General features: G+C 43.0%; 1 protein-coding gene across 5 annotated transcripts in view; it reads right to left on the bottom strand.

Annotated features, from left to right (window-relative positions):
* LOC110984184 (uncharacterized) overlaps positions 1-25,262 on the bottom strand; it is a 71,317-nt gene that overhangs the window by 14,962 nt on the left and 31,093 nt on the right. For 3 of the 5 annotated variants that reach the window (XM_022244088.2, XM_087139884.1, XM_022244087.2), the window contains 11 exons: positions 22,507-22,668; positions 9,069-9,146; positions 8,215-8,334; positions 6,322-7,596; positions 5,022-5,242; positions 4,566-4,779; positions 4,178-4,297; positions 3,563-3,838; positions 2,858-3,071; positions 2,086-2,341; positions 357-1,012 (listed from right to left, as the gene is read on the bottom strand). In XM_022244088.2, coding sequence (XP_022099780.2) covers positions 357-1,012; positions 2,086-2,341; positions 2,858-3,071; positions 3,563-3,838; positions 4,178-4,297; positions 4,566-4,779; positions 5,022-5,242; positions 6,322-7,596; positions 8,215-8,334; positions 9,069-9,146; positions 22,507-22,668 — 3,592 coding nt within the window. The remainder of the gene's footprint in view (positions 1-356; positions 1,013-2,085; positions 2,342-2,857; positions 3,072-3,562; positions 3,839-4,177; positions 4,298-4,565; positions 4,780-5,021; positions 5,243-6,321; positions 7,597-8,214; positions 8,335-9,068; positions 9,147-22,506; positions 22,669-25,262) is intronic. The other 2 variants (XM_087139886.1, XM_087139885.1) reach the window with 1 other exon arrangement.

Consider the following 25,262-nt stretch of genomic DNA (forward strand, 5'->3'; position numbering starts at 1 on the left):
TACAGTGTGTTCTCTGGCATGAATACCAAACAGCAAACACTGTATGGAAAAGCTTTGTATCTCTTCAACCAAGAGATAAACTGTGGGCAGAGACATGACAAAGATGTAAGTAAGCGCTGACAGTTTTCAACCCTTCACCTGTTGGAAGATTCAAGACTGTTAGAGTTAAAGACTACACTTGCACATAAACACGTGCTCACTGCCCATGAATTTAATTTTTTTTGTAAAGTCTGATATCTTGCCATTCAGCTGGACATTACTGACGAGAGGCTCAACTTTCTCAATATAAACATCTCCTGCTGAAAAAGTCAAACATCTCTGCGATCTCAAGCAGAAGAGAGCCCGCCATGCCTCACCTGTGATCACACATGAACTTGACGCTTTCCCCTTCATCCCTTCGAATCAGCCACTCTCGGAATGACGGGTGATAGAACATCCTGGTGCCGTCCTTCCGCAGACACAGAAAGCTAGACACCATCTCAATCCGCTGCCTGAAGTCATCCTTGTCCACGTAGCTGGTGATGTACCCTGCGTTCATCACATCAAAGATTAACGGGTCTGGGAGAGGGTACAGGGAAGCCAGGGCGATGTTCAGGATTGGCGCGATGCGCTCAAATGCCCTGGTTGTTTGGAACTTGAGATTGCAGAGCAGGAGGTAGACCTCTGAGAGGTTGATGGGCAGGACCTTGTAGCTGGCGCTCTTGAGGACGATGTGGCCCTTCTCAATCAGGTCCAGAGTCAGCTTCAGGTAGAGGAAGCAGCCGCGGCTGAGCGCCTGGAGGTGGCTGCGAAAGCGTGACTGGCCCGAGTGCTCCAGCTTGCCGTTCAGCAGCACATTGTCGCGCACGGCCGCGCTCTGCTGCAGTCTGTAGTTGATGTACTGCTCGGCGTCCTTCTGCACGTGCTCAGAAGAGACACTGGTGGCATTGGTGGTGGACTTGTCTAGGCAGATTTTGTGGAGGGGAAGCATCTTGGTGATGTCCACAAGAGAGCTTCTAATGGTGATAATGACCTTGAGAAGTATCGCACAAAAATGAAAAATTAAATATATGTCTACCATGTACTATGTGGTGATCCCTAGTTTGGAACTTTTGGGTTAGATCCAAGCTTTTATTAAAAGAAGTTGGAGGAGTGAAAGAAAAATTCAGATTGTCAAAAGGAAATGAGGGACTGTCTAAAGCAGAGATGCCACTAGCCTATGCCAAAGAAATCGGAAAGTCCCCCGGTGTCGGTTTTATATGTATTAATGCATGGGTCTGCATGCATGTACACAACGTGCATCTTCATCGTGTAGTGGGCTATAAAAACAAAAAAGTTCTTTCTTGATCATCGCTGGTCGATCACAGTCACGAGTTGCAGCCTACATGTAGGCCAGCCTGCCTACTCAAAAAGATACAAACATGACGAAAGCTTTCCGCCCGATCGGAAGTATGCAGCGTTATGGTCATGACGGTAGTCGGTAGGCTTAGGCCTACCTGGCAAACGAAGCTTTCTAACATAAGTAGAAAAGAAATCGCCACTGTTATCCTTTTCTTCGAGCCATCTTCACTGAAATTTGTCCTTGACATCTCTTCCAATATCATGAAGATCTTCATTTCTGTTGACAATAAGTTGCTGCATTTTGTCGGCCCTCGAACGTTCATGTACGTTCATGCATCGCACATGTTGCATGTGCATGCATTGAGCTGTCGATGACAAGCAATTTACATACGTTAAAGGTCAATATTTAAACGTATTTCCAGTCACTGACGACACCACTCAACATAGTCCTTCTTATTTCGCACCACAATATGACTGACGTAAGCACTCTACTGACGACTGCGCACAAGATTAAAACCCAGTCGTGCGGTGCAGGATACGCCATAGATTTGCTTCCAGTCTTTTCTTCTTTATTTAATTTTGTCAATGTTGAAAACATTGAAGGGAGAAATGTAAAAAAATCAGATTTGGGGAGAAAACTACCATCCAATTAAAATCGAAAACGTGGCATCTCTGCTAAAGACAGACACAGTTCTCTGGAGCTCAGAAGGTACATGTAGAAGAGAAGGACTAAAGGGGGAGCCAGATTTTTTTTTCTGTGCTAACCTTGATCCACGACGGGAACTTCATGATGTTCTTGGTGAGGAATGAGGCGATGGTGTCGCCGTAGTCCGACTTGTGGAACTCGGCCTCGCTCAGCCCGTCCACCAGGATGATGCAGGTCTCCATGGTGATGCGGCCCTGGCTCTTGAGCATGCTCAGCGGCTCCAGGATGGCCCGGAACAAGACCTCCGAGGGGTTCTGAGTGCAGTCGCGCATGCTGAGCAGAGCCTGCAGCTGAGGCTCAGTCAGGAGCAGTTCTCTGAGAGCATAACCGAAAGAAACAAACTCACAACAAATAAAGCATCAGGCAGTCTGCCATGAACTCCTTGAACCCTCTGTAATCTGATTTTAAAAGAACCAAAAAGTTTGCTCCGGGGTACACATTTCCATGGTTAAATTCGAGTACCAGTCAGAATTGTGCACATTTCATCTGGTAACTGCAGTGGTACATCTGGGGTGAAACATCTGCGGCGGCATCCGAAGGTGTACCCATTCTTTCAAGGGGGCATTGAAAGCATATGCTTGTGCATAGGGTGTGTGAATTTCATGATTTCAAATGGGGGGAGGGTCGCACTTCCCCGTACCTCTCCTATAGTTATGCCACTAGGTAATATTGAGTGTGGTACCTTTGCCATTTCTCATTTTCGCCAGGCATTAATTTGTGTTACACTGGTTTCAGTGCTCTTTTCCCCTCTGACCTATGGACTCTCTAACAGCAGTCTTTGGAGGAAAACCTACGTGTGAATACGTGCAGGCCAGAGGTCAAAGCTCTTACTTGTACGGTTGCAGACAGTGTGCAAGCTGAGCAGCCATTGAGTGGACAAACTCCGGCACCATGCAGGTGATGCTGTTGTCAGCCTGGCATACGTGGAATGCTCCGATCTGGGAGGCCAATGACATGAGGGCCTGCTCTGACTGCTGGCGCATCCTGGTCAGCGTGCTGGAGCTGCTGTAGACGTTCATTCCATTGGGCGGGTTGCTATTCTTGTCTGCAGGTTAGAACAGAGGAAACAAAAAGATAGTTCTGACCAGCTGGGCAGAAATGATTCTAAGGAGCACCCTCTGCTGACAGTGATCTCAGGAAACACCTGCGATGAAAGTGAAGGAATTTCAATACATCTCCTTTATGCTATTGATGACTCTTTGATACCAATTATAATTGATCAGAGAGGGATGACAAAACTGCCTCATCGACAGAGGAAGGTATCTTGCTGAAGGTCGGCAGGTCTGGCAACTTGGATGACATATCAGGGCTCTGTTGAAAGTTATCCTTATTGTAGACCTGGGTCCTGGAAAAATATTCTGAAGGTTTGGAAAACCTACCATCTTTGGCTTAATTTCAGCCCAAGTGAGCTTCAGAGCAAATCTTTCTTAAACTTGCGACCCCTTGCACCCTTTAAGAAGCCCATATGCCTCGCTGAGTCAGGACAGCAAACAGAATCTAGCAAATTGCGACCGGACTGGGAAAAACAACGCAAACCTGAAAGGGCGATCTCGGGACTGCTGTCGTTGACCAGGAACTGACTCAGGATGCTGAGCGACACCAGCTTGGCGACAATGGTCGTCTTTCCCGTGCCCACCTCCCCCAGCAGAACCACGCCCCTCAGCTTGGAGGTGGTGTCCTTGATGAGGGAGTGCTCCAAGTCAATGAAGAGCCACTCCCGACCGATCACGGGATTGTCCTGGTGGAAGCCTGGGATCTCAAAGGTGATTGGTCGGAGGAGGAGCTGTGAGGGCTTGTAAACAGGAAGGCGGCCTGCATCACAGTACAAACACCCTTTAATTATAATCAGGCAGCTACTATTTAGGTATACTCAGAACCATACAAAAAGCAGCAGACAACACGAACAACGAATTTTTAAGAGTAACAATACGGGTGGTTCAAAACAGTGTGCCTCCGAGAATTTGAAACAAGTTGGCCAATCGCAACGTGCAAAATCTGTCAACCCTTTCCAAACGTGCACTGGGTTGACAGATGTTGCGCATTGTGGTTGGCAAACGTGTTTCAAATTCTTGGAGGGGCACTATTGTGAATCGCCTTTTTTTCTGAAACCAATTTTCAAAAACATTTGCAAACTATCCAACACTCAATCACCTTTCATTAATTCTGTGCTGGCTTTGCCTGGTGGTTCTTTGTCCCTCAGTGACCGCCTGACCATGGCTGCCCGACGACCACCAAATAAGGGAATATCATCCAGCGCTTCTGGACTTGAAGCTGTCAATAAATGAAAAAAACACAACAGTAAAGACTAACTGATTTCCATTATCATTACGTGCATAAAAAGACCAATGAAACCTTTGACCAAGGGGCTTTTAGGTCTGAATAATAGACTCAAAGCTTAGAATGCCAATTCGACTAGGCCTGTATTCTGTTACAGCCAGTTTTAAAAAGCTATACATCATTAACATGCTGCATTCAAAGGATTTGTAGCCTTTACCAGCCTTAGACTATGTGCAATGACCATATTAGCAACCAGACTTACTTGAGGCAGATCTGTGTCTGCCCACCCCGGTGTTACTGAGCAAGAGGCCTGATGCTGACGTGTCTTGCTGCACAGGCGACAGCAGCCCCACATCGTTGACAACGTCTCTGCTCTCAGCCAACAGGTCCGAGTGCTGCTTGATGAGGGCTGGCTTCGTGGACTGCCGCCGGTTTGGTGCGTGCTCTGGACTGCTGGAACCGATGCTGTCAGAGTCCTAAATAATGGAAGTCAGTAACATTGGCTCGAAAGTGATGAAAAATACAAAGTAGTTTGAACAAATTCAGATTTTTACACGCTGAGAACTACGAGATATAGTCAGTGCACTGCAAACTCCAAATGCCATGGTTGTTCTGGATTTACTGGGAACTGAACGAACCAATGAAATTCATGATAACCAAACATAAAAATTATCTACACTGAACCCTGACAGGAAGTGAGATATTTCTTTACTCTCACCTGTTTGTCAACAGCTATGTGCTTCAGGCTCCCCTGTACCTGCTTTGGCACCTGCCCACCCCCATCAACTTGTGGTAAAGCCCTGAGGTTGCTATCCGATTGGCTGATGGAAGACCGGGGATTTGAGTGCGGGAGGGTTCGACTCTGTTGACTCGTGGATGCAGGTCCCTTCGGTGTGCTAGCTGGCAGTGTTGACATGTGCTTTTGGCTGGCAATGGATTCTAAAGTTTGGGGATTGATGAAAAAGACTTTGGTGATTGATAAACAAGTATACTGGGATCATGCTTTCACCGTGTGCTTTTCAGCTTTTCAGCAAAGGAACAAATGGCCTCTGATGAAGCACAGTTGATTACACTCTGCAGACCCAATCTCACGGCTAGGCAGCAAGTAACATTCAGCAAATGTAAGAGTTCAGCATGCATGTAATTAAGTCTGAAAACCAACAATAAGCAATTAACCTCACATGGCATTTTGGTTGGCACCCAGTTTTTGCTAAGTACTCGTTTCAAGCACCTAGCAAGTTTTTTTTTTCTGCTCAGCAGTTCCATGTTGTAACTGGCTACTGGGTGAATGATGGACCCTGCGCATGAGTGAACAAACCTCCACAAAGGTGACACAAACGAACAAAACAAAAATATGACTGACCATCCAATGCCACCGCTGCTGCTGTGTCAGTGAGTCCAACCCAAACAAAGACACTCCACAATTGTGCAGATTCAGAAGAAAATTACTGGGTAAAATGCATGCCAGAACCAGCGTGCCAGTTTCCCACTAGAGCTATCATGAGTGATTGCACAGAATTCATAGAATGCAGTGTCAGCGGTACATGCACTGCCTTAAAGAAATGTGTGATGACTTCCAATTTTTAGAGTGCCAAGCAATAAACTATTAAAAAATTGTATCAAAAAAAGGACAGGGCCTCTTATCACAGGAACCTGGGATTTAGAGGTGAATTCATAATCATTTCCAAAAATATATTTTATTCAAATTTGCTGAAAATATGCAACAATGCCGACTGCGTCCTGTAAACTATGCCAATTTTGGCACATCACATCAGATTGTCTCCGACCATTCATGTGTGACCAAACATTATCTTGTTAGTATCACACAAGAGAGAATAAAATTGACCTTTTGGGGAAAATATTAAACTATCACAAAGTTGATAGGAAATTCATCTTGAAATCCTGGTTTCTTTTGTTTATTATTATACCTTTTATAAGGATTCGGAATGAAGATCAGAGGACAGAGGAGTTAATGAGAATAACTCTTCCGATTCAAAACTTGTGCTTTGGGTACTCACCTTTTTGACTTTTCCCATTCAAACCTGGCGTGCCCTCGATTTTGGATGACATATCAAATCCTTCCATGGAGGACACGACTGTTAGTGATGGCCCGGTAGAGTCAGCAAAGCTGAGAGAGCTGTCTTTGAGAGTGGAATCCATGGACCGGCCGCGACTGTGCAGCACTCTTGGGCTGGCCATGCTGGGCGAGCTGGTCCGAATGTGCTCCATGCTGCGAGGTCTCTGATTGGCCAGATCATTCTGTTGTAGGACGCCACCAACCGGAGTACTGTGTCTAATAGCCGTGGTCTCTGATTTTTCTTTCGACGGAGATGGTGAATTGGATTTCTGCGAGGACGGCGATCTTGCAGCTTTCGGAGGTACAATTGGCTTTTCCCGGACAGATGGCGACTTTGTGTCCATGGCTGGTCTGTCCTGTTCTTCTTGCTGTTCTGCATCAGCAGAATTGAATAGTTCCTTGAGCTGCTCTTCAAGACATGACTTTCCCATTTCCTGATTGTGATAACTCCCTGGTCTGGAGGAAGGCTTAGGGGCTGGGATGGGTGGTTGACTCTCTTTGGTTTTTGACACTCGCGAATCGATGGTGTGAGCACGGACAGGAACATTGGCTTTTTCACTGTCCTGGCCAATGAAACTATTTGGCCTATTCTGCCCTCCATTTGTGGCAGCGCCATTCACCTTTCTGTCCTTGCCCACATTTGGCTGGATGTCAACAGGGTTTTCATACACGGCCGGATTCTGGGTGTACTCCTGAACAGTCCGGCGAACTTTGGCTTCCTGCACGACGGGCTTTGTGACCTTCGGATCGACCAGCTGCTTGGCCTGATTAGCAGAGGTCAGAGGCTGTGGCCTCTGTGATGCAAGCTCAGCTGAAGTTCTTAGACTACTCCTACCCTTGAAAATTTGATTCCCACTGTTATCCGGATTCGCTTGTTTGACAGAGGACCACTTTTTGGCCTGTTGGATCTGGAATCCTTGTCGTCCTTGCGTGGGTTGTCTCGAGTTTGACTCCTGTCCCTGGTGCTTGTTGCCTTCCAGCCCTTCTGAGGTTCTGGTTTCGGCTACTGGGAATGACTGGCTCCGATCCCGCAGGACTGCCGTGTTGGCCACGGGAGTGCTGTGCAGGGGAGGGAAGAAGGTGGCCTGGACAGTTCTCTCACTAGATGGAGACTCGGGAGGAGGGGGCATCTGGGCTTGCTTGAAGAGAAAACCCAGACGATCCATCAAAGCTTCGGCAGCCTCAGAGGGGGCTGGTGGAGGAGTGCGCCGGTCATCTACGCACATGGAAAAGAACAAATTATGAAAGCAGAGAAGCATAAACTACCAGTTCTCAGAGTGTATGAGCCCTGAGCTGGACCAAAAAAGGGAGCAATTTTCCTACACTTCCGAACAACAATGAAATGCATGTGATATGGTTGCATCACAACTAACAAAATAAATACTCCCAGTCAACCTGGCTCTTTTCAACCAATCAGGGTGTGCTTCTGCTCAAGGAAGATAATTCCTTGCATGACTACAACTTTTGCAAGGAGACGTGTATTTACTGCATGTATATATGGTGAATTTGTTCAAAGGATTAGCCAAATGCATACGGAGAAACTCTAAAGTACATAGTTACGTGTACACTGCCACGTGGTTTCTATCTTGGCATTCTGTGCTTATCATAACCTTCAAATCTTTTTATTGGAGTCTGAGACCAAATTGAAAAAATGAAAAAAAAAAAACATCAAGGACGACTGCACACACTTTTACCAGTCGGGGAAAAAAGATGAACAACCCCCTATGCAGTATAAAGGTGCGCAAGTCTGACTAACAAATGAATCAATAATCCTCCACACTTTTTAAACATATTTTCACTTGACTTGTCCCTTTCCTCCTGGGGAATTTCTCACCTTTGCAGGAGTCGCAGTCACTGATATCCCCGGTGTCGTAGGATGACTCACTGCCCTCGTCAGAGGTTGGGTCCTGGGATGGGGGAGGTGGGATGAAGAGCTGCGGCGGTGCTGGAGGATCTAACAGCACACAACAGAGGGCAGGGAAAACAAATTGCAATTCAAATACACCAAAGAGGTAAATGGAACATTTATTTTGTATTCCCTTTCACACCTCCCTTTTTTTCAAAGCTGTTTTTAAGGTTACTGCCTAATTTCTCACAGAAGCAAGATGCGTGCTGTTCAGTCACAACAACACATATCTTTTTAACTTTAGCCAATCAGATCCAACACTGAAAAGCCACCGAGAGGTTTGAAGGATTTTTGAGGATTGAGGAATGCACAGCCTGGTGACTGATACCGTACCTTTCAAGAAATGTTCCACTGGTTTTCTGCACAGAGGAAATATTTGAGACTTCAAGAAGGCTCCAAGTAAGATCATTTGGGGAGCTAAGCTTAATGAACTTCTTTTTGTAAAGAGAAAAAGAACAGATATCTAACATTCAGGATGTTGCATGTGTAGAATGTGCACCAATGCCTTAATTCTGTTCTTAACCGGACAACAGTGACACTGAGGGGTGCACACTCTAGAATTCGAACATCAATTTAACTTGTAAAATACAACTGTATGTGTGAGTGCCATTTAAGACTGTGTCCAGAAGTAGTGGCTGTGGCTGGAAATAACATGTGCCCCTATGGAACCCTCAGGCTGGGTGGCTGCAGCGGCTTCCCACAGACACATGAATCATTACTGTCAGCTGCAGCCAGTAATTTCAGAGGCTGTCTCATATTTTTTGTTTGCTCTAGCAACTGACCTTGTCTATTGGTGTATTGTGCCAAAGCAGATGGACTCATGGTGGGGTCATCAAAAAACTTGCGTCTCTGAACAGGACCTGAAAAATATAAATTGAGAAAAAAAAGCTCAAAACTTCAGATTTGAGATGTTTTTAAATTGAAGCAGGAAAATAACCAATGTCAACAACATACTGCAAACAATGTCACAAAATCCCAAAGCACAGCATTCTGAACTTATCTCTTAAGAAACAGTCTGAAATTTCGAGTTCAATTCTAACTCCTAATTTCAAATTCAATTCTATACTCCTTAATGCACTTATTTGCCATGGACGACAAGCCAACCCAGCCAAGCATTAAGCAAACAAATGTGCAAGTTGTCAGGCAAACGTACAACCAACTAGAATCCAATCCATCATACAGATGTAAATTTTAAACGTTCCACAGCTCTATGGCATTAAGTTGTAAGCACACAGGTATTAATCTCAAATGACAGTTCAACTTTTAAGAATATTGACTAAAATGTAGCATGCATGTGTGGCATAGTAACAGTCTGGTTGTGCACTTGTACGTGTAGGGTCTACAATTGCAGCATTGGTGTCTGCACAGTCATGTACTTTACATTTTGAAATGTAGCATTCTGAATCCTTCCTGCTGTTAGGAATAAACTGAAGAATTCTTAAGATTCAGAGAATACTTGCAGGTTAAGGTCTGGTTGGTAAATGTAACTCCCATGAGGCTTCAAAAGCAGGGAACTATATGTGCTTCCATACATGGCCAGAGGCACTACGAACACAAGAGGGCCGCTTTACGCCTCCAACGTACAGTGCCATGTTTTTGACATTACCCGCTGTCTTCGTAAATCGTTCTGCAGATCTCATATAAGCCTACACCTACGCTGAATAAGTCTTATAACATCATCAACGGTCACTGATCGGCTTGCAATGAATAAAATTGGTGTGTACATGATGGAGATCACACACCATGGGGCACACACGTTTAGTGCAGTCATGGCCATTCTGTCAGATCCAAACTTGGAAAAGAATATGCAGAGCTGACAGATTTCTACCTGATGAGGCACGAGCAACATTGAAAGAGAAACAAAAATGATGGACTTAGGGGGTTTGATAAAACAAGGACACTAATTTAGCCAGCCATACAATAAATAAGCAGAACAATCTGTAAACAGAATATGCATGAAAACTAGCAAATCAACAGCCCAGCCCTTAGCCCTCAGACTCTTCTACAAGATCCCTTCAATGTTCACTGAGAGCTTTAAGAGGATTTGAGGATCAAGGAAAGAAAATCCATTAAACCCCTTAGAAGCCCAACTTTGCACTGTGGAGGACTAGAAGGATTCAGGACAGTTTCTGGCAGGAATGCCCGTGGAACAAGAATTACATGTAAGTTCACCTAACCTCCCCACAGACAATTTCTCACGACTTTTCAAAGCACTCTTGTCAGGTGTAATTGAGCCAATATACCGACACTTAGAAATCTGCCAGTCACGCTGCCAACACTCGACCCTTTTCCCAATAACTAACCATTAACAGAGTGGCACACTTTTTCCTGAGAACGCAGCCCTACCAACGCTTTACAATCATCGGGCAATGAAACCTTAGATCGCAACAACCCTAAACAGAGCCCCTCCAAATAAATTGCCAAATGTCCGAATCAATGCAACTGGAATCTATGTCAAACATTCTGCTAAGAGGCTCCGCGCCAACATCAATGGTCCAGTCTTGAAATGCGGTCAATTACTCAGGGAAGGTTGTCATGATTTCTGGGCATTCATGTTAAAGCTCTTGTCGGCAAGCTGGAGCTCCTGACAGCTTTTCAGATTCAAAAAATGAGGTCACACCTTCCCAGCTCTTGCCACCATCTAAGTCTCGGCAACAAATGCACACCAACAATTCTACTCCCATTTACCCAAACGCACAGGCACCCAAACAGCCAACCAATGGCATTTTCATCATTCATTTGTATTACTACCCAGAACTGACACATTTCTGTAATTAGCAACTGTCCCGTGAAGTTGGCCTCCGCTCTTCTCACAATGCATGGGCTTAATTTGATTCCCTGTTCTCCCTGTACCTCAATCTTCCCACAGATGTGTTTGCATTCATAAAGAGAAAATTTCCATTTTGGAAGTCCAAAAAGCAATGAGCCCAAGATGGGGGAACGTGATGGACAATGCCACTAATGAGGTGGCCCTTCCTCAATTAGTATTTGCACTCATGTGTTGCTGGCCCCCTAACACCCCTGTCGGTATTCCACGCATCTTCTATCACCGTATCCCACTATCAATTATCCTCCTGCAAATGCGCACGTGCACTGTGTACACAGGAGAATGCTATCATTCCCCAGGATACGACAAACACCGACAAACACCGTGTCATTCCCACACCATGTTCTGCCTCTACTCACTGACTTGACCCAACCGCCCCAACCTCTGACTCCCCATAAAGAGAATAGGTGAGGAGGGCCCAAGCTTGACAGAGTGGGAATTCCTGATGTGTTTATTTGTTCAGGTGGAGTTGGCAAAAATCAATCTGTGATGCCCCCCCAAAGTAATCATAACACAAATTCCCAAGAGGAAACATAACATCGTAATTTAGGGCCAATTGACAGGGAGGAACTAAATTGTTTTCACTCTGGAATTCAACTAGGGAAAATAAATATTCCAATCTTCCTTTCTTTAAATCCTTTCTGCTGAAACAGCCAATCAGAAAGAGGCATGGGAAGTTTTTTGAGAAAACCTTCTTCAATATTTCGAATAAGAACAAGACAAAATCTGTGAGTGGAAGTTAACTTTTTTAACTCAGTAAAATGCTTATGAAATTAACATTTAACAGCCTGAACTCTCTGAATTTTAAAGTTTTCCCTGCAATAATTAACTTGAAGGATATGTAAATGTGGCAATACATTAGAATTTGAGGTAGTACTTAAAAAAAACCCACTGTGGTAAATGCTAGTTATTTGTCTTGCTTGAACCCATGGTTAAGAAACACTTATTGAAAAAAAATGACATGTAGAAGAACAGCCAACAAAGAGTCCTATAATATACCCAGTATCGCTTTGATATTTGAGTTGTGACGAGGAGTTAAGCAGCTGCGTCATGTATTGGCTTTCATTAATGCATCTGTCTGGTTTCCAGGGGGCTGTATTCGACCCAGGACAAAGCAGCAGCCTGATACAACAAGCTCGGAACGAAAAGGCCATTACCTGCAACACTGGCTGCCTCAGGGGAGTTGGTACAAGGAGAAAAACTAAAACCCGGACTTGGGGGGAATGAACAACATTTCTAGCTTTGCTTTCTGATGCTAAGAAACTGTGATATGGTGTTGAGCGATTGCCAGGCAGTTTGAAAAGGCCGGGTTTTCAGAAAGAGGCCGGATTGGGGAAACTGAATCCTGAATGAAAAAGCCGCTGGCAGACTAGAACTATCGGAGCTGACGGGTAAACACATCAGCATCTGAGCAACGGTTTAGACACTCATAGAGAAAGACCGCTTCAGGAGAGTCTCAAGAAAAACAGAAGGGGGGTGGAACAACAACGGTATAATTCTGGAGGACACAAGGACACACATGGAGAATGCATGTATTGGTAATTTCCCCCCTACTTGAGGTTGGGGTGGGTAAGAGAAGGATTTGATCGGCCCCCTCCCACCCAGAAGCATGGAAGTAAAACTAACTGCATGTAAACTACAGGGAAAGTGCTTTGCCCAATCTCAAATTTCAATTAAAAAAACAAAACAGAAGCACTCCGAAGAGAAGACAAAGAGTGGACATATACACACACCCGTGAAGGTTTCAATAACCAACAGAACCACTCAGAGTCAAGTGGTATCCAACATTTGGAGATAGCGTTACATGTATACTGGTGCTGGTACATTCATGTGTATCATTCCTTCCACTAGGAAAAACACATTTACTCCATTGCTGTGAAGAGAAGTCTTGCAGCTGCTACCACATGATATTGACATGGAGTTTGATGGGCAAGGCCACCATCTCTGATTTAAGGATGTGCTATGCCATGCCATGCACAGCAGCGATATGGGGATGTTCAGTGAAATGCATTTTAAACATCACATTTAAAAAGGCCCCAAAGAAAGAGAATGTATTCTTCAAGCACAGCTGGTTACGATACTGATATCTTCTTCGGTCCAGAAAGACAGACTCATTATTACGAACAGGAAACGTTTTTCTCCCTCCTGTTTCAACAGAACTCTACCAACTCAAGAGCAATGGATTCCACATGTTGGTAGCTACACCGACACTTATTGAGATGCGTGGGCCCATTCCATCTAATGAGTCAAGAGTGGTGATAGTTGGATCTCGCCCGTCCCTGAACTCTACTGTCCCAATAACATCCCTTCACACTGTGCTGGCATTATTAACACGTTCCTGCCAGCCAGTCAACAATGCCTGTGGTTGGGGTCACACCCCTTTGGGGTCCAATCAACAGCAGTCAACTGTCTCTTCAAAACTCGAGAATTAAAGAAAAAAAATCCTTACTTCTGGGACTTCCAAAATTGTCTTTGAAGGCCAGGCGAGCAATTAACATAATAATATACCTTTTTGTATGACTGATAAAGAATGGGCATGCTTCAATTGTGCTCTGTTGTCACACAATCGATTTTTAGCAAATCCAGGATGCAATTACACTGTACCTCTCTTTTTTTTACAAGGTATGGAGAAACTCACAAAGAAGCTTGGTACTGGCTTGACACATGACCTTGGAATCAATTGTTCAGTATACCATGTAACAGGGCATAATTTATCATGAAGAAAATTCTTCCCTAATTTGAGCATGGAGGAAGAAAACAGCTCCATGATTTGTGTAGCAGAACAACTTGTACAGATTGTCTACGGTTTACCTAATCGGTCTGCTGACTGGCTAAAAGAACATACCGGTATTAGTCATTACGCCAACTGTTTGCACTGTCATGACTGTTCGGTGTGTGGGAAAAAATGCCTGATTACCCTTCTACCGGGTACAAGAGCACAATGATTCCACTTTGGAGTAAAATATAAGTGTTTACTATTAGTTTAAGGGAGTTCAAATTTTGCGTAGATTGCCTGTGGGTACTTTTAAAGACTTGCACATTATGTAAATCTATAGGAGCAGCATTTTCTGACTATTCAATGAATAGGTAGTCAACGGTGTTTCAATCAGTGATGTGCAGGTACAGTAATACCTTTCATTAAACCACAAAATTTATTTACAGTTTTAAACAGGCTGGTAAATGTCCATGTAGGTTTTTGGAGAACGGCAATGATTGACAGTTCGGCAAAGGTTCAAAGGTGCATCATGATGTATGTAGTCTCTTTGTTACTTTTAAAATGTGCAACCTCTAATTGAATTGGGTCAACAACATGGATTGCGTTTGTGCAAAGGCATGCACAAGTCAAGAACTCATAATCAGTGCTTTGTTCTGGTACATGTACATGTACACATATATTATGAAGTACATAAAGCTTCATACATTAAAGCACATCCTTTAACTGGTGGACTTTACACCACTCTCTTGTGCAAATATATCTGAGTCATCATTTCAACATGTAAGGAGACTTTGAACAGTGTTATTGTAAGATTTTTGTAATCCTTTAAGTAAACGCATCACCTGAGCAACTTTTTGATTAGATAAGGTCAACTACAATTCGTCGTTATGCTGCACTTTCACTTTGATTTTCCAGACAGCATAAAAACCAGTACACAAAAGAAAACCATCTTTAATTTATGGTAGAATGAGTTGCAGTGGTTCTAAAATAACACTGCAGCTTTCGATGTATTGGGAACCAAAAGAAAGAAAACATTCATGGAACCAGTGACACATTCACTTTGAAAACAGGAAAACTGAAGGAAGATAAAGGGTGCGGGATCTTTGAGCAAACCATTCTCACGTACCCAATTGATACCAATTTTACAACACAATGTGGAATGAAATTGTATGAATGTCACAATACTGGTATATGCATGCACCACGACAACATGTACATGTACATGCAATGTAAAATCTGCTGTTTGACAGTGCTGTAAGTATTAAATACATGTACCAGTATGTTCAGAAAAACATGACGCCCATTTCTGGCAAGTACACTGTATACAAATGTACATGTACATGTAGATGCAACATCTTTAAAAATTGTGTCTTGATATTTGATACTATGTGAAACTGGAAGACTGTAAATTATGTTTTCAAAATGGTTTGCACTTGTTCATAAATATCATATGGTAAAAAATGTGGATTTCTGGTGCCTGAAATAGATGAAGCCTGACTTGTTGCAGTATATTTACACTCAAGCACAAAGCACTGTCATAGAGATTATCATATTGTAATACTACAGAAAAATTGCCCCTGATTATTAGCAAAGAGATACCATTAGATAACATCATTTCAGCAGCACATAGCAACTTGAAGCAGGAAACACAGGATGTTGCTTAAGGTCCCAAGTTTTGAGTGGTTCTAACCAGTTGGTTGGCATGGTTGCATTGGTACTGTCTACACTATGTGATTCCTGCTTGGGAGGTTACAAATCCTCGTCAAAATAAAACTTCTGTGAATGGTGAGTGTGGTCTCTTACATTAACCAAAGATATCACAGACCAGAAGCAATCTCGGTAGGGGCATAGAGCCAGAACACATATCCCAGCTTCAACTCGTCCCAACCAACAGACCGTCTGGGCTGGTCTGGCTACTTGTGAGCTCAAAGTGACAACACCACCATCCCTGAAAGGGAGTCTAGTACCCGTAGATTAACTGCAGCTGACAGTCCCCCTGATGCTAACAGGAACGGCCTATGGCTACCTCAGGCAGACCAGACAGGAAACCACCTGTCAGTGATGATGAGTATCAATTGGTAACGTTCAAGACCTGCTTTAACAATGAGCCAGTTTAGAGTAAAAGTAGTGGCAACGATGGGTTGTGACTGGCCAAGATTTGCTTCGTGTACCTGCCTCATTCTCTTGAATGAAACACTAACGCACCCACATCTCATAGTTTGTGAACATTGATGTCAAAACTAAAAGACTGTTGTCCTGACAACTATCCACAATTCCACACTACGTGTATGCTTGTTTAAGGGCACTGTAATTAGACAGCATTTGATTCCAAATTTTAAAAAAAGGTCACTTGGATGCTATTCTCAATAGAAACAGAAAATTCTGTTGGACACTCTCCTTTTTAAGTTGAGATTTTAGTGAGCTTTACCATGAAAAATATACATGTGTGTGCACAGAAAGAAATATTTACATGTACATGGCCTTGTACACTGGATATCCAAAAACAACCCCTGTGCACACAACATTCTGTGAACTTCTGTTATGAACCTGCACATGCATTAACTTGAAATACACTTACCCTACATGCATTGCATTGTGTACACAGACATATGCACATGTACATGTATATACATGTATTTATGTATCTACAGTTACCAATGTCACTCACTTTGCATCTACATGTACAAATGTACATGTACTGGTGGGTGGGTAATAAACATTGCCTCAAACTCCTAAGCCACAGCACAGTGTATTGTTACAGAACGTTGTCTGAAAAAATGTGTACATCATGAGAATAAGATTACACAGGAGTGCACACAAATGCGGCCAATGGACACTTGAACACACTTTCAGGCAGCCGTGGGGATTGATGTGAGCTGCTCTCTTTACTCTTCCAGAGAATTTTGCCAGAAAGCCTCTTATGCAGTTACAGATGTTCATATCCTCATTTGGTGGTGATTACAGTCATCCCTGCGATTAGCAGGAGGAACAAGGGAATAGCAACTGCAACATTAGAACGGAGGCCCAAATCCATCCACGAGGACATGAAATATCCTCAAAAATGTAGTGTGAGGACAGGAGTTATCCTCACAGTTTCTGGTACATGTATCTCATTAGTTGATGCGTGTATAAGCTGTGATGACTCCTGTCCTTGCGGTAGGATTGGACAAGTTCCCAACATTAAGAACACTTGGAGATCAGGGTCTATAGGTACATTTCTGTACGTGTAAATATTCAGTCAGTTTAACCTCTGTCAAAGGTCAACAAGAAAACCAAGTACTGCACTGACAGTCTGATCGAAGCATTTTTCTGACTTCACATGTACATGTATATCCACCTTGAGCAGAAGCATCCCCTTGTCAGTTGCAAAGAGCCATGTTGGTGGGGAGTATTCATTTTGTTGGTAGTAACACGACTGAAAGACGTGTGTTTCACAGTCATCTGTGAGCCAGCAAAGTGCAGTTCCCACCAAATGAACCTCTGTTACAAGAAAAACTGCACCCTCTCTTGGTCCACCTTGCGGCTCACACACATGTATGTAGCAGTGTAAATTTTGTTTACAAGAATAGTGACAAAACATAATTAATCTGGGTTTGCAATACGATGCCATTTGATACAACTTCTGTCGGTTTAGATCAAGTAACTGAAATTGTATCTTTTGTAGATGCTATTTCGAGCTGACATATAAAATCTTCCATTAATTAAGGCCAATCGCATGAAAGTATGGGTGAGTTAATGATAAAAACCAATGGACTGATTACGGAAAAGGCAAGCCATCACATTAGAAGCCGTCTACAGTTAATCCAAACTACACTGACAAAAGTGAAGCTCTGGAGCACGATTCACATTTCAGTGCATGCAAATGTACGCTTCTGCACTTCAAAGTGTCGCACACCATCACTCTTTCCATGCTCTGCTCCTATTAACCTATAACAAAAGGCAAAAATAACATGAGAAAGCGCGCCTATGAAAGCAATCAGCCCAAGTGATGATGCACTACATTAAACATGTACTCCCTGGAGGATTCCATGCTGGAAATATAGGGCTATCGTGTGTACCAGTGCATTTGTACTGATGGACATTGGACAGCTCCACTCAATAACACCGAGTGCCCCTGGGCATCCTGTCTGAACGGAATCCCAATGCCAAAGATGATATTCACCAAATGCTCTGCACAGATACAAGGATCAGTGTCTTTAATCATAGGGATCACCATCATAAATTGGTATTCGGCGCAGGGATATTTTGGGGATTCTCTCCTTACATTTGGGGTGCGCCTGAGCTTACCAATGTGCTCTGCTGTGCTTCATGATGGAGCACTGGGTGAACGCATCGATTTCCATCAAACCTCACCTGTATCTGTCAAACTGTTAAGACCAAGATGGAATCCACTGTGGTTGCAAACGGAATACTGTCCAGAGGCACATCATCCCAGAGTTAAATCTTTGTTTGTCAACAGGAATGTGAAAAATATACATGTACAGGTATTGAAAAAGATTTTGATCGAGTTACACGAATGTGTTGACATACCGAACACTGGACTCTTCCAAACACAATGTCACAACTTTTTGAGGAGTCTAGGATGCAAAAATTGAATACGCCCCTCTTTAAGGTACACCTACTTCCAAAAGGACAGTGCAAATACAGAAAGTGGAGGGCCCATACTCACAAACCTAAACGTGACAGGACACACATACTTGGAAGTTTGGCTGATTTTAGAGTGTGACTTCCAATGATTCTCCACTTCTTGCAATTCCTTTCAAATTATTTGAGGAGACAAGTTATCCACCGAGCCTCATCTCGCAGATAATTGAGAGAATTTTTGGCATTGACGACGCAATTACATCTGAAGAGCGGGCCGTGAATCATCATGTTGAGATTTTTATCTCAAAGCACGCAGCTGCCCTCGAACACGACCTCAATATGTGCTCAAGTGTAACATTATCCAATAGGGTTTTTTGTACAGCCATTAGCTGTACTTGATAATTTTATTGTTATCGACTAGGGTGAGACCAGACATTCTTGGGTGTGCCAGCTTCGGGAGTCAACACTGCCTGGTAATAAAAAAGGTCACTGGAGATGAATGTTGACAGCGAATGCCGACTTTATTGGAAAGATTCCTGTTGATGAAGGATGCGGAGCATTTGATTGCCAACTTTCAGATCTGCCTCAATTAATCATCCTGCCTAATCCTTAATTGGACTTCAATGGCATTTGATGAACGTGCATTTCATCGCAAGAAAGAGAATCAAATGTACCAGAGCCCCATAAAAAAATTAAATACCTGTCGGAGATCGGCTTCTTTGAAAGCAGTAATGTGACAAAATGTTATTTTCAATCCATTGGCTGAGATGTTCAGAAGGGATTCAGCTCAGTGCGTATGAATTCATTCTCTGTTTTTGTACATACTCATACGTACATTATTCTTCGGCAATTTTTATTCAGCAATGCATATATATGTACATAGGATTATATTTACAGTGTATTGGTACGTGTACATGAAGACATTTTCCCATTGTTTGGGCCCTTGGAGGTAAAACACGGTCCACTCGGCATGTACATATACATGTATGTGTATGCTTGCATGAGCATACATACAGTTACATGTACGTACATTTACATGTACATGTAGCCTCAATCATTTATTCAACTGATTCTGTACAATCCATTGAGCTGGTATTGTATAAGAATTTGGGAACAAGTACTTCTTTTGCCATTTTCACTTTTTTTTCTCTGCAAAATAAATTGCATGATCCCCAACATACAATGTAGAAAAAGTTATAACAGTTCACACAGGCTGACTCCTTACTGAAACCAAGAGTGCCATGTTTAATTAAAAAAACAGCTCAACATTTGGCATCATCAACCCATGGTCACTCCCACAGAATGTCACTTCCCCCCTTCCCCCCACGGAGCAGACCTATTGAAAACTCAGTACAAAAATTTGGCCCTCCACCATTAGACCTGTCACAACCTGTTTCATTGAATAGCAAATTGGCAAACAACCTGCCGAGCAATGTCAGCATGGTTTGGTACAAACAGAGGTCACGCAAAGTCAGCTCTTGGGGTCCCTGCAGTCCCTGCTCGCTGAAAAACACAACACATGTTTGGCAAGAAGTTGGAACTTGGTACAACTGGCTATGAAGCAATGCCACGACCGTAGAGGGCAAACATGAGTTTCTTGCTCTCCTCTTGAGCAATGCCTGGGCAAGTTTTGCCAGAAGTTAAAAAGGGACAAATAGCCAAAGTGAATACCAAAACTACTAGAGCTTAATAACTGTTACATCAGAATTTTTCAAGTCTCATCTTTGCTTCCAGCTTTGGGTATTCATTCCTCCATGGAAGTCCATGAATTCACTGCCTAAGTTCAGACCCATTGGCTCAATGTAGATCCACTTTTTGCTACAGAAATGTCAAATTGTCTGACGTGAGGCCAAAGCTTGGAGATTTTTCATTTGGCTTCAACCAGAGGGAAGCTAGTGCCATAGAGAGACAACACTGAAAAATGACCCATGGCGTATGAAGACTGGACATGATGCCCCCCATCAGGACAGACTTCACTTGTTGACATGCACAGGATACTCACACTGACCTCAATCCAAATGAGAAAGAAACTGGAGGAAACAGTTGAGGGGGGCTGATGTCCCCTTGGTCCCAATAGACAAGACATAGTGAAGAGGTCTGGTCAGAATTTGATGCCAGTTTATCCATGAATAATGAACTGGGCAAATTCAGAACAGCTCACCCTTTCATAGTATGCCATTAAAAAACTGAACAACCCACACCCCAGTCAATGCACTCATAACAGCTCAGGATTCCATTCACCACACACACAAAAATCAATTGCAGATTTAATGCAAATCTGTATTGGGAACATGTAATGGGGCACACATCCCACCTGTATAAAAGATGAATATTTCAGGTAGGAGGGGAAAAAACAGATGGTTGAAAAGACCATGAAAAAAATGTCTCGGCTTTCCCCAAAGTCCGATCTGCCTGCATGAGTCATTCTTAGCGCTGGTATGAACCACCTGAAGGCTTGAAGTCTTTGTTCTCCGGAGAATATCTAACTTGGCGAATCTAATAATGTTAGGGCTATGGTTTAAAAAAAAAGGATCGGGGAAAAAAAGAGCTGAATTTGGACGCAGTGGGAATTTATCGGCAGGCGGCAGATTTCTGTCAAACGGTAGCACATGTATGGTTAGGGCGCTTGCTTAGTGATCAAAATGAGCCACGGAAAGTGAGTAAGAGTTGAAGCAGGAAATCATCCACAGGTTACTGATGATAGTCAGTATCTTCTGATCAAGTTATTCCTAATGTGCATGTGCTTCAGTCGGGATAAATTTGAATGGATTATCGCACACAAAACAATTTGACTGAACACGTTTCTTAAGATGCATATTCAGTTGAATTGTTCTGTGCAGGGTTTATATCAAGTAGCATTGTGCACCATACTATAGGAACCAAACAGGAGCAACACAAAGAGCACTGAATTTGACAGGTTTCACTGACACTGTGCAATTGTTCCGACAACAAGCACCTCATAAAACACCTACCAGCAGTACATGTACAATCGTGGCTAGTGAGCCAATGTACTTTACATGTCAACATGACAGTAAATATGTGCATGTAGCTTTGTCAGGGATTTCGGCACTCTTCATACATGTTTGTCTCACTGATTGCTGGCAGTTTTGATCATTTTTGAAGCATGAAAGAGAAGAGCTGCCAGAAGGAGGACTACACTATTGGTAATACATCCACTGCAAAAGCCAAATGGCTTCAAAAGCAGCAACACGTACCACAAAACCACAGGAAAACAATCCATCAATATGGGACACATTTGATTTGCCAGAACTTGGTGTTACACAGGCATGTATGATTAGCTATCACATGATACACAGGTCTGCCTCAAGTGCAGGCCACTGCACTCTAGCTTGTGAGCAGGTCTCTGTTGGCTGCCCAAGGATGTGGAATGACCATAGAAAATTAAAAGATGGCTGCTGTAGAGTTCTGTTCTTGTGAGGTGCAAGAAAAATATGGACCTCTAATGTCCCATCTAGGCTACCTTACTTAACATCCTGGAAGCCATAGAGAACTGCTGAGCAATATGTGAAAAAAAATTGCTTAAATCTTTTTGATTTATTTCTCTTCATCAAACAGCGCATTCAATGCCAATTGTTAATGAAGTGACAAAAAAGCCAATGAAGAAATGCTAAGTTTAAAGGTGCAAGGAAACCCCTGGATAAGGGAAAACCCACACATACATACATGTACTTGTTCGGTAGTTGTGCGGACAAAAACAAGACATTTCACCTATTTTGAGGGGACCAAAACGTTATAGGGACAGAGAAATCTCCCCACAACTTGGTCCTAATTTGCCTAACAGAAGAAATTATCCCTTTAACCTGTGACGGCCTACCGATGGAATCAGACAGGGATTGAAAAGCCAATCCACATGCTGACCTAGGTGGGATTCAAACCCGGACAGCAGAGGTAGAAGGCGAGGAGAGCTACTAGGTTAACCTGACTCCCTATGTTGACTCATGGCCACGGTTGACTTCAGAGGCTTACTACAACAAGGTGACAACAGACATCAAGCTCCACAGCTATTTTTCTTGAGTTAGTAAACTGTCTACTGTAGCGAGTATGCTGTATTAGTGAACCCTTGTACATGTACCTTTCAGCGGTTGGTCTGCCCGGCTTTCTTGCATAACTTTGGCTGCTAACTTTTCAAGGGGTCTTTCTGCTGCCCCCAATGGTGCTGGAGCAGGCATAGGAAGGGCAGGTGGGGGCTGGATATCTGGGAAATTGGACGGCGAATTTCCATTTACTCCACGGGCTGCAGCAAGGGATGGAGAGAGGAGGAAAGGGAGATTTGGCAGAGCAAAAAAAGCACAAACCTTTGGTACTCAGAGCATAAAATGCCATGCAGTTTGGAACGGAAGTCTGAAAACAAAACAATTTTAAAAAGCAACCCAAAACCAGGAGACAAAATGGCACAGACTAAAGCTTTACCTACACACAAGTTGTCCACCTCTGTGAACAATTATTATCCTGAATATATCCACATGTACAAAAATAACGTGTTTGCTGTTTCAATTTTTCTGTGTTATTCAGTCCATCCAGGCAAAGATTGGTTACCTGGCAACAAAGTTTTTCAACATGCCTGTAATAACTGTCATAATCAAGTTAATGTACACTAACCATGAGCTGAAAAGGCAGGGGAGGGGAGGGGTGGGAAATGAGCAGGCTGGCAGTGATTAGAAAGTGGAAGCAGGTAAGGATGAAAACATGGAAATTTGGTTGACTTGCCATGCACCAGTGAGGGGTATGCATGTATAGTTATGCACAAGACAGTTTGTGAAGTCAAGTCCAACAGGACTTCAGATCCAACGTACTGTTTTTACAACTGTACATGTACTTTCCACCATGTTCCTTGTACGGTATTTTCACAGAATGGACCGTAAAAAAATGGAGTGATATTCTTCACTAAAACGGGCTGCTGTTGATGGCATGGGATGAGAGGCAGTTAGAAGCTGAGTAGAAAGGAGGTACAAGAACGTGACCCTCATATATTTCTGTTGATCACAAATACACTGTACAGTGCATGTTTGATTTTAAGTTCAGAATGGCACATGTGCACGTACGTACCAACATAAAAAGGTCTAAAGTTGTTGCCTGTGCTTATGGTAAACCAGGCCAAGCACTTTCACTTGCCAGAGATTTCAACCACTGCAACCTTTGCCTGTAGTCGGGTCCAACTTTGCCCCCTCTCCATGGAGCAAAAACAATCAATGGTGTCAACAGTTTAAGGTTCACACGGATCAACTTGAGGTGAACTTCTCCAGGGTTCGTATCCCTTTCGAAAACAACTAAACCAACCACCTCTCACGATGACTGGAAAATTCATGTGCACGCATATGTGCCTAAAACAGGTGCGCTTGGCAATGGAATAACAATCAACAGGCAATGGTAAAGTCATTCCTATCCTTAAACAGTTTGGCTCTTGTCTAGACGGCAAACAAACATGAAACGAAATGAGCTGTCAAATTAACTCAATAAAAATCCAAACACATGCTTACTATCAACAGCAATGGCAATTTAACCAACATGTACATGTAACAATATCAGCAGCCCTTCACAACCTCCAACAGATATACATGTACAAGTGTACATGTACTCGTACATGAAAAAGGTGTGAACCTTACTGATAAATGCAACAGAAGAAACAAAAAGGCTTTTGTTCACCTGCTCAGATCAATATAATCCAATACAAAGTGCCACTGTTGGATATTTTTGGTTAATATGCATGTAAATAAGCTTGCAAAGAGTGTACAGTATATCCTACATTTCCATGTACATGTACATGTACAGTACATGAACAAAAGCTCTTCACAGCTTAACAAGTCTGATTACGTTTAATTCATATGATTGAGGGGAAATTCTCCTAAAATCCAAAGCCACTAGGGTGATAAAGAGACCATGCCAGTTTCTTCAAAGGTCACATAACGGACATTGCCTATACATTAAAAATGCCCGCAGCATGCCTTCCCTTTTGTATCGCTTGACAACAAGGTGGACAATATCCTAAAATAAACAATCCTCCAGTCGTGATTGTGTTTTGACAGGAAATATTGAACCGAACCTATAATGATGCAATGGGGGGAAAATAAAGCAAAGTCTTATTACACAAACAGTGCGTTGCAATGGAAACTGCTTTTATTACTACATGTATACAACATGTACAGGTAGTACGCCTGTTTGGAGGGCTCCTAATTGGGATTTTGTGTAAAAATATTGACATGAAGTTATTAAACATGGCCTTGGCAGTAATCTCATCCGTGCATACAGACCAGATTTTTTTAAACTTCAAGCCAAACTGAACGATGGGCGGTAGGCAAATCTACGGTGTCTGTCAGACATCCCTAGGAACCCTGCCGAAATCAACAATATGAAACTTTCTGCTGCCTGCTGAAAATAGCAATGGATCCTAAATAACTGGAAGAAATGTATGTCTTTTTTAAATGCAAGGTTCCTAAACACAATACAGTGAGAGAGAGAGAGAAAGAGAGTTGCATGAAGGCACCAAATGGATCTTGTTCAGATTCTGCCAGGTTGTGGCTGCAGTATGCACGGACTGATGTAGTCAGCAACCTCTTAAGAAGGCTTCTTGGGGTGGGAAGTGCTTATTGAGGGCACTGTTTGGGGTTGCATATTTCTTGCTCATAAAACACCAGTTTACTGCCAACACAGTATGGAGGGTTAAGAAAGCCCACCAGTAGAGATACATTTAAGGAGCCTGTGCAGAAAGTCTGTAGAGACCTACCAGTATTTACTGGACAAAGAAAATAGTGCTCAGTTGTGCTTATCATAAAGCTGAACATGTCACTGCAGAACCTTGCACTTATTTAAGTTACGAGAAAAGTTGGATGA

The sequence above is a fragment of the Acanthaster planci genome, linkage group LG08, assembly GCF_054643075.1.
Source record: "Acanthaster planci isolate LZ-2023a linkage group LG08, COTS_SCS, whole genome shotgun sequence".
Lineage (NCBI taxonomy): Eukaryota > Metazoa > Echinodermata > Asteroidea > Valvatida > Acanthasteridae > Acanthaster > Acanthaster planci.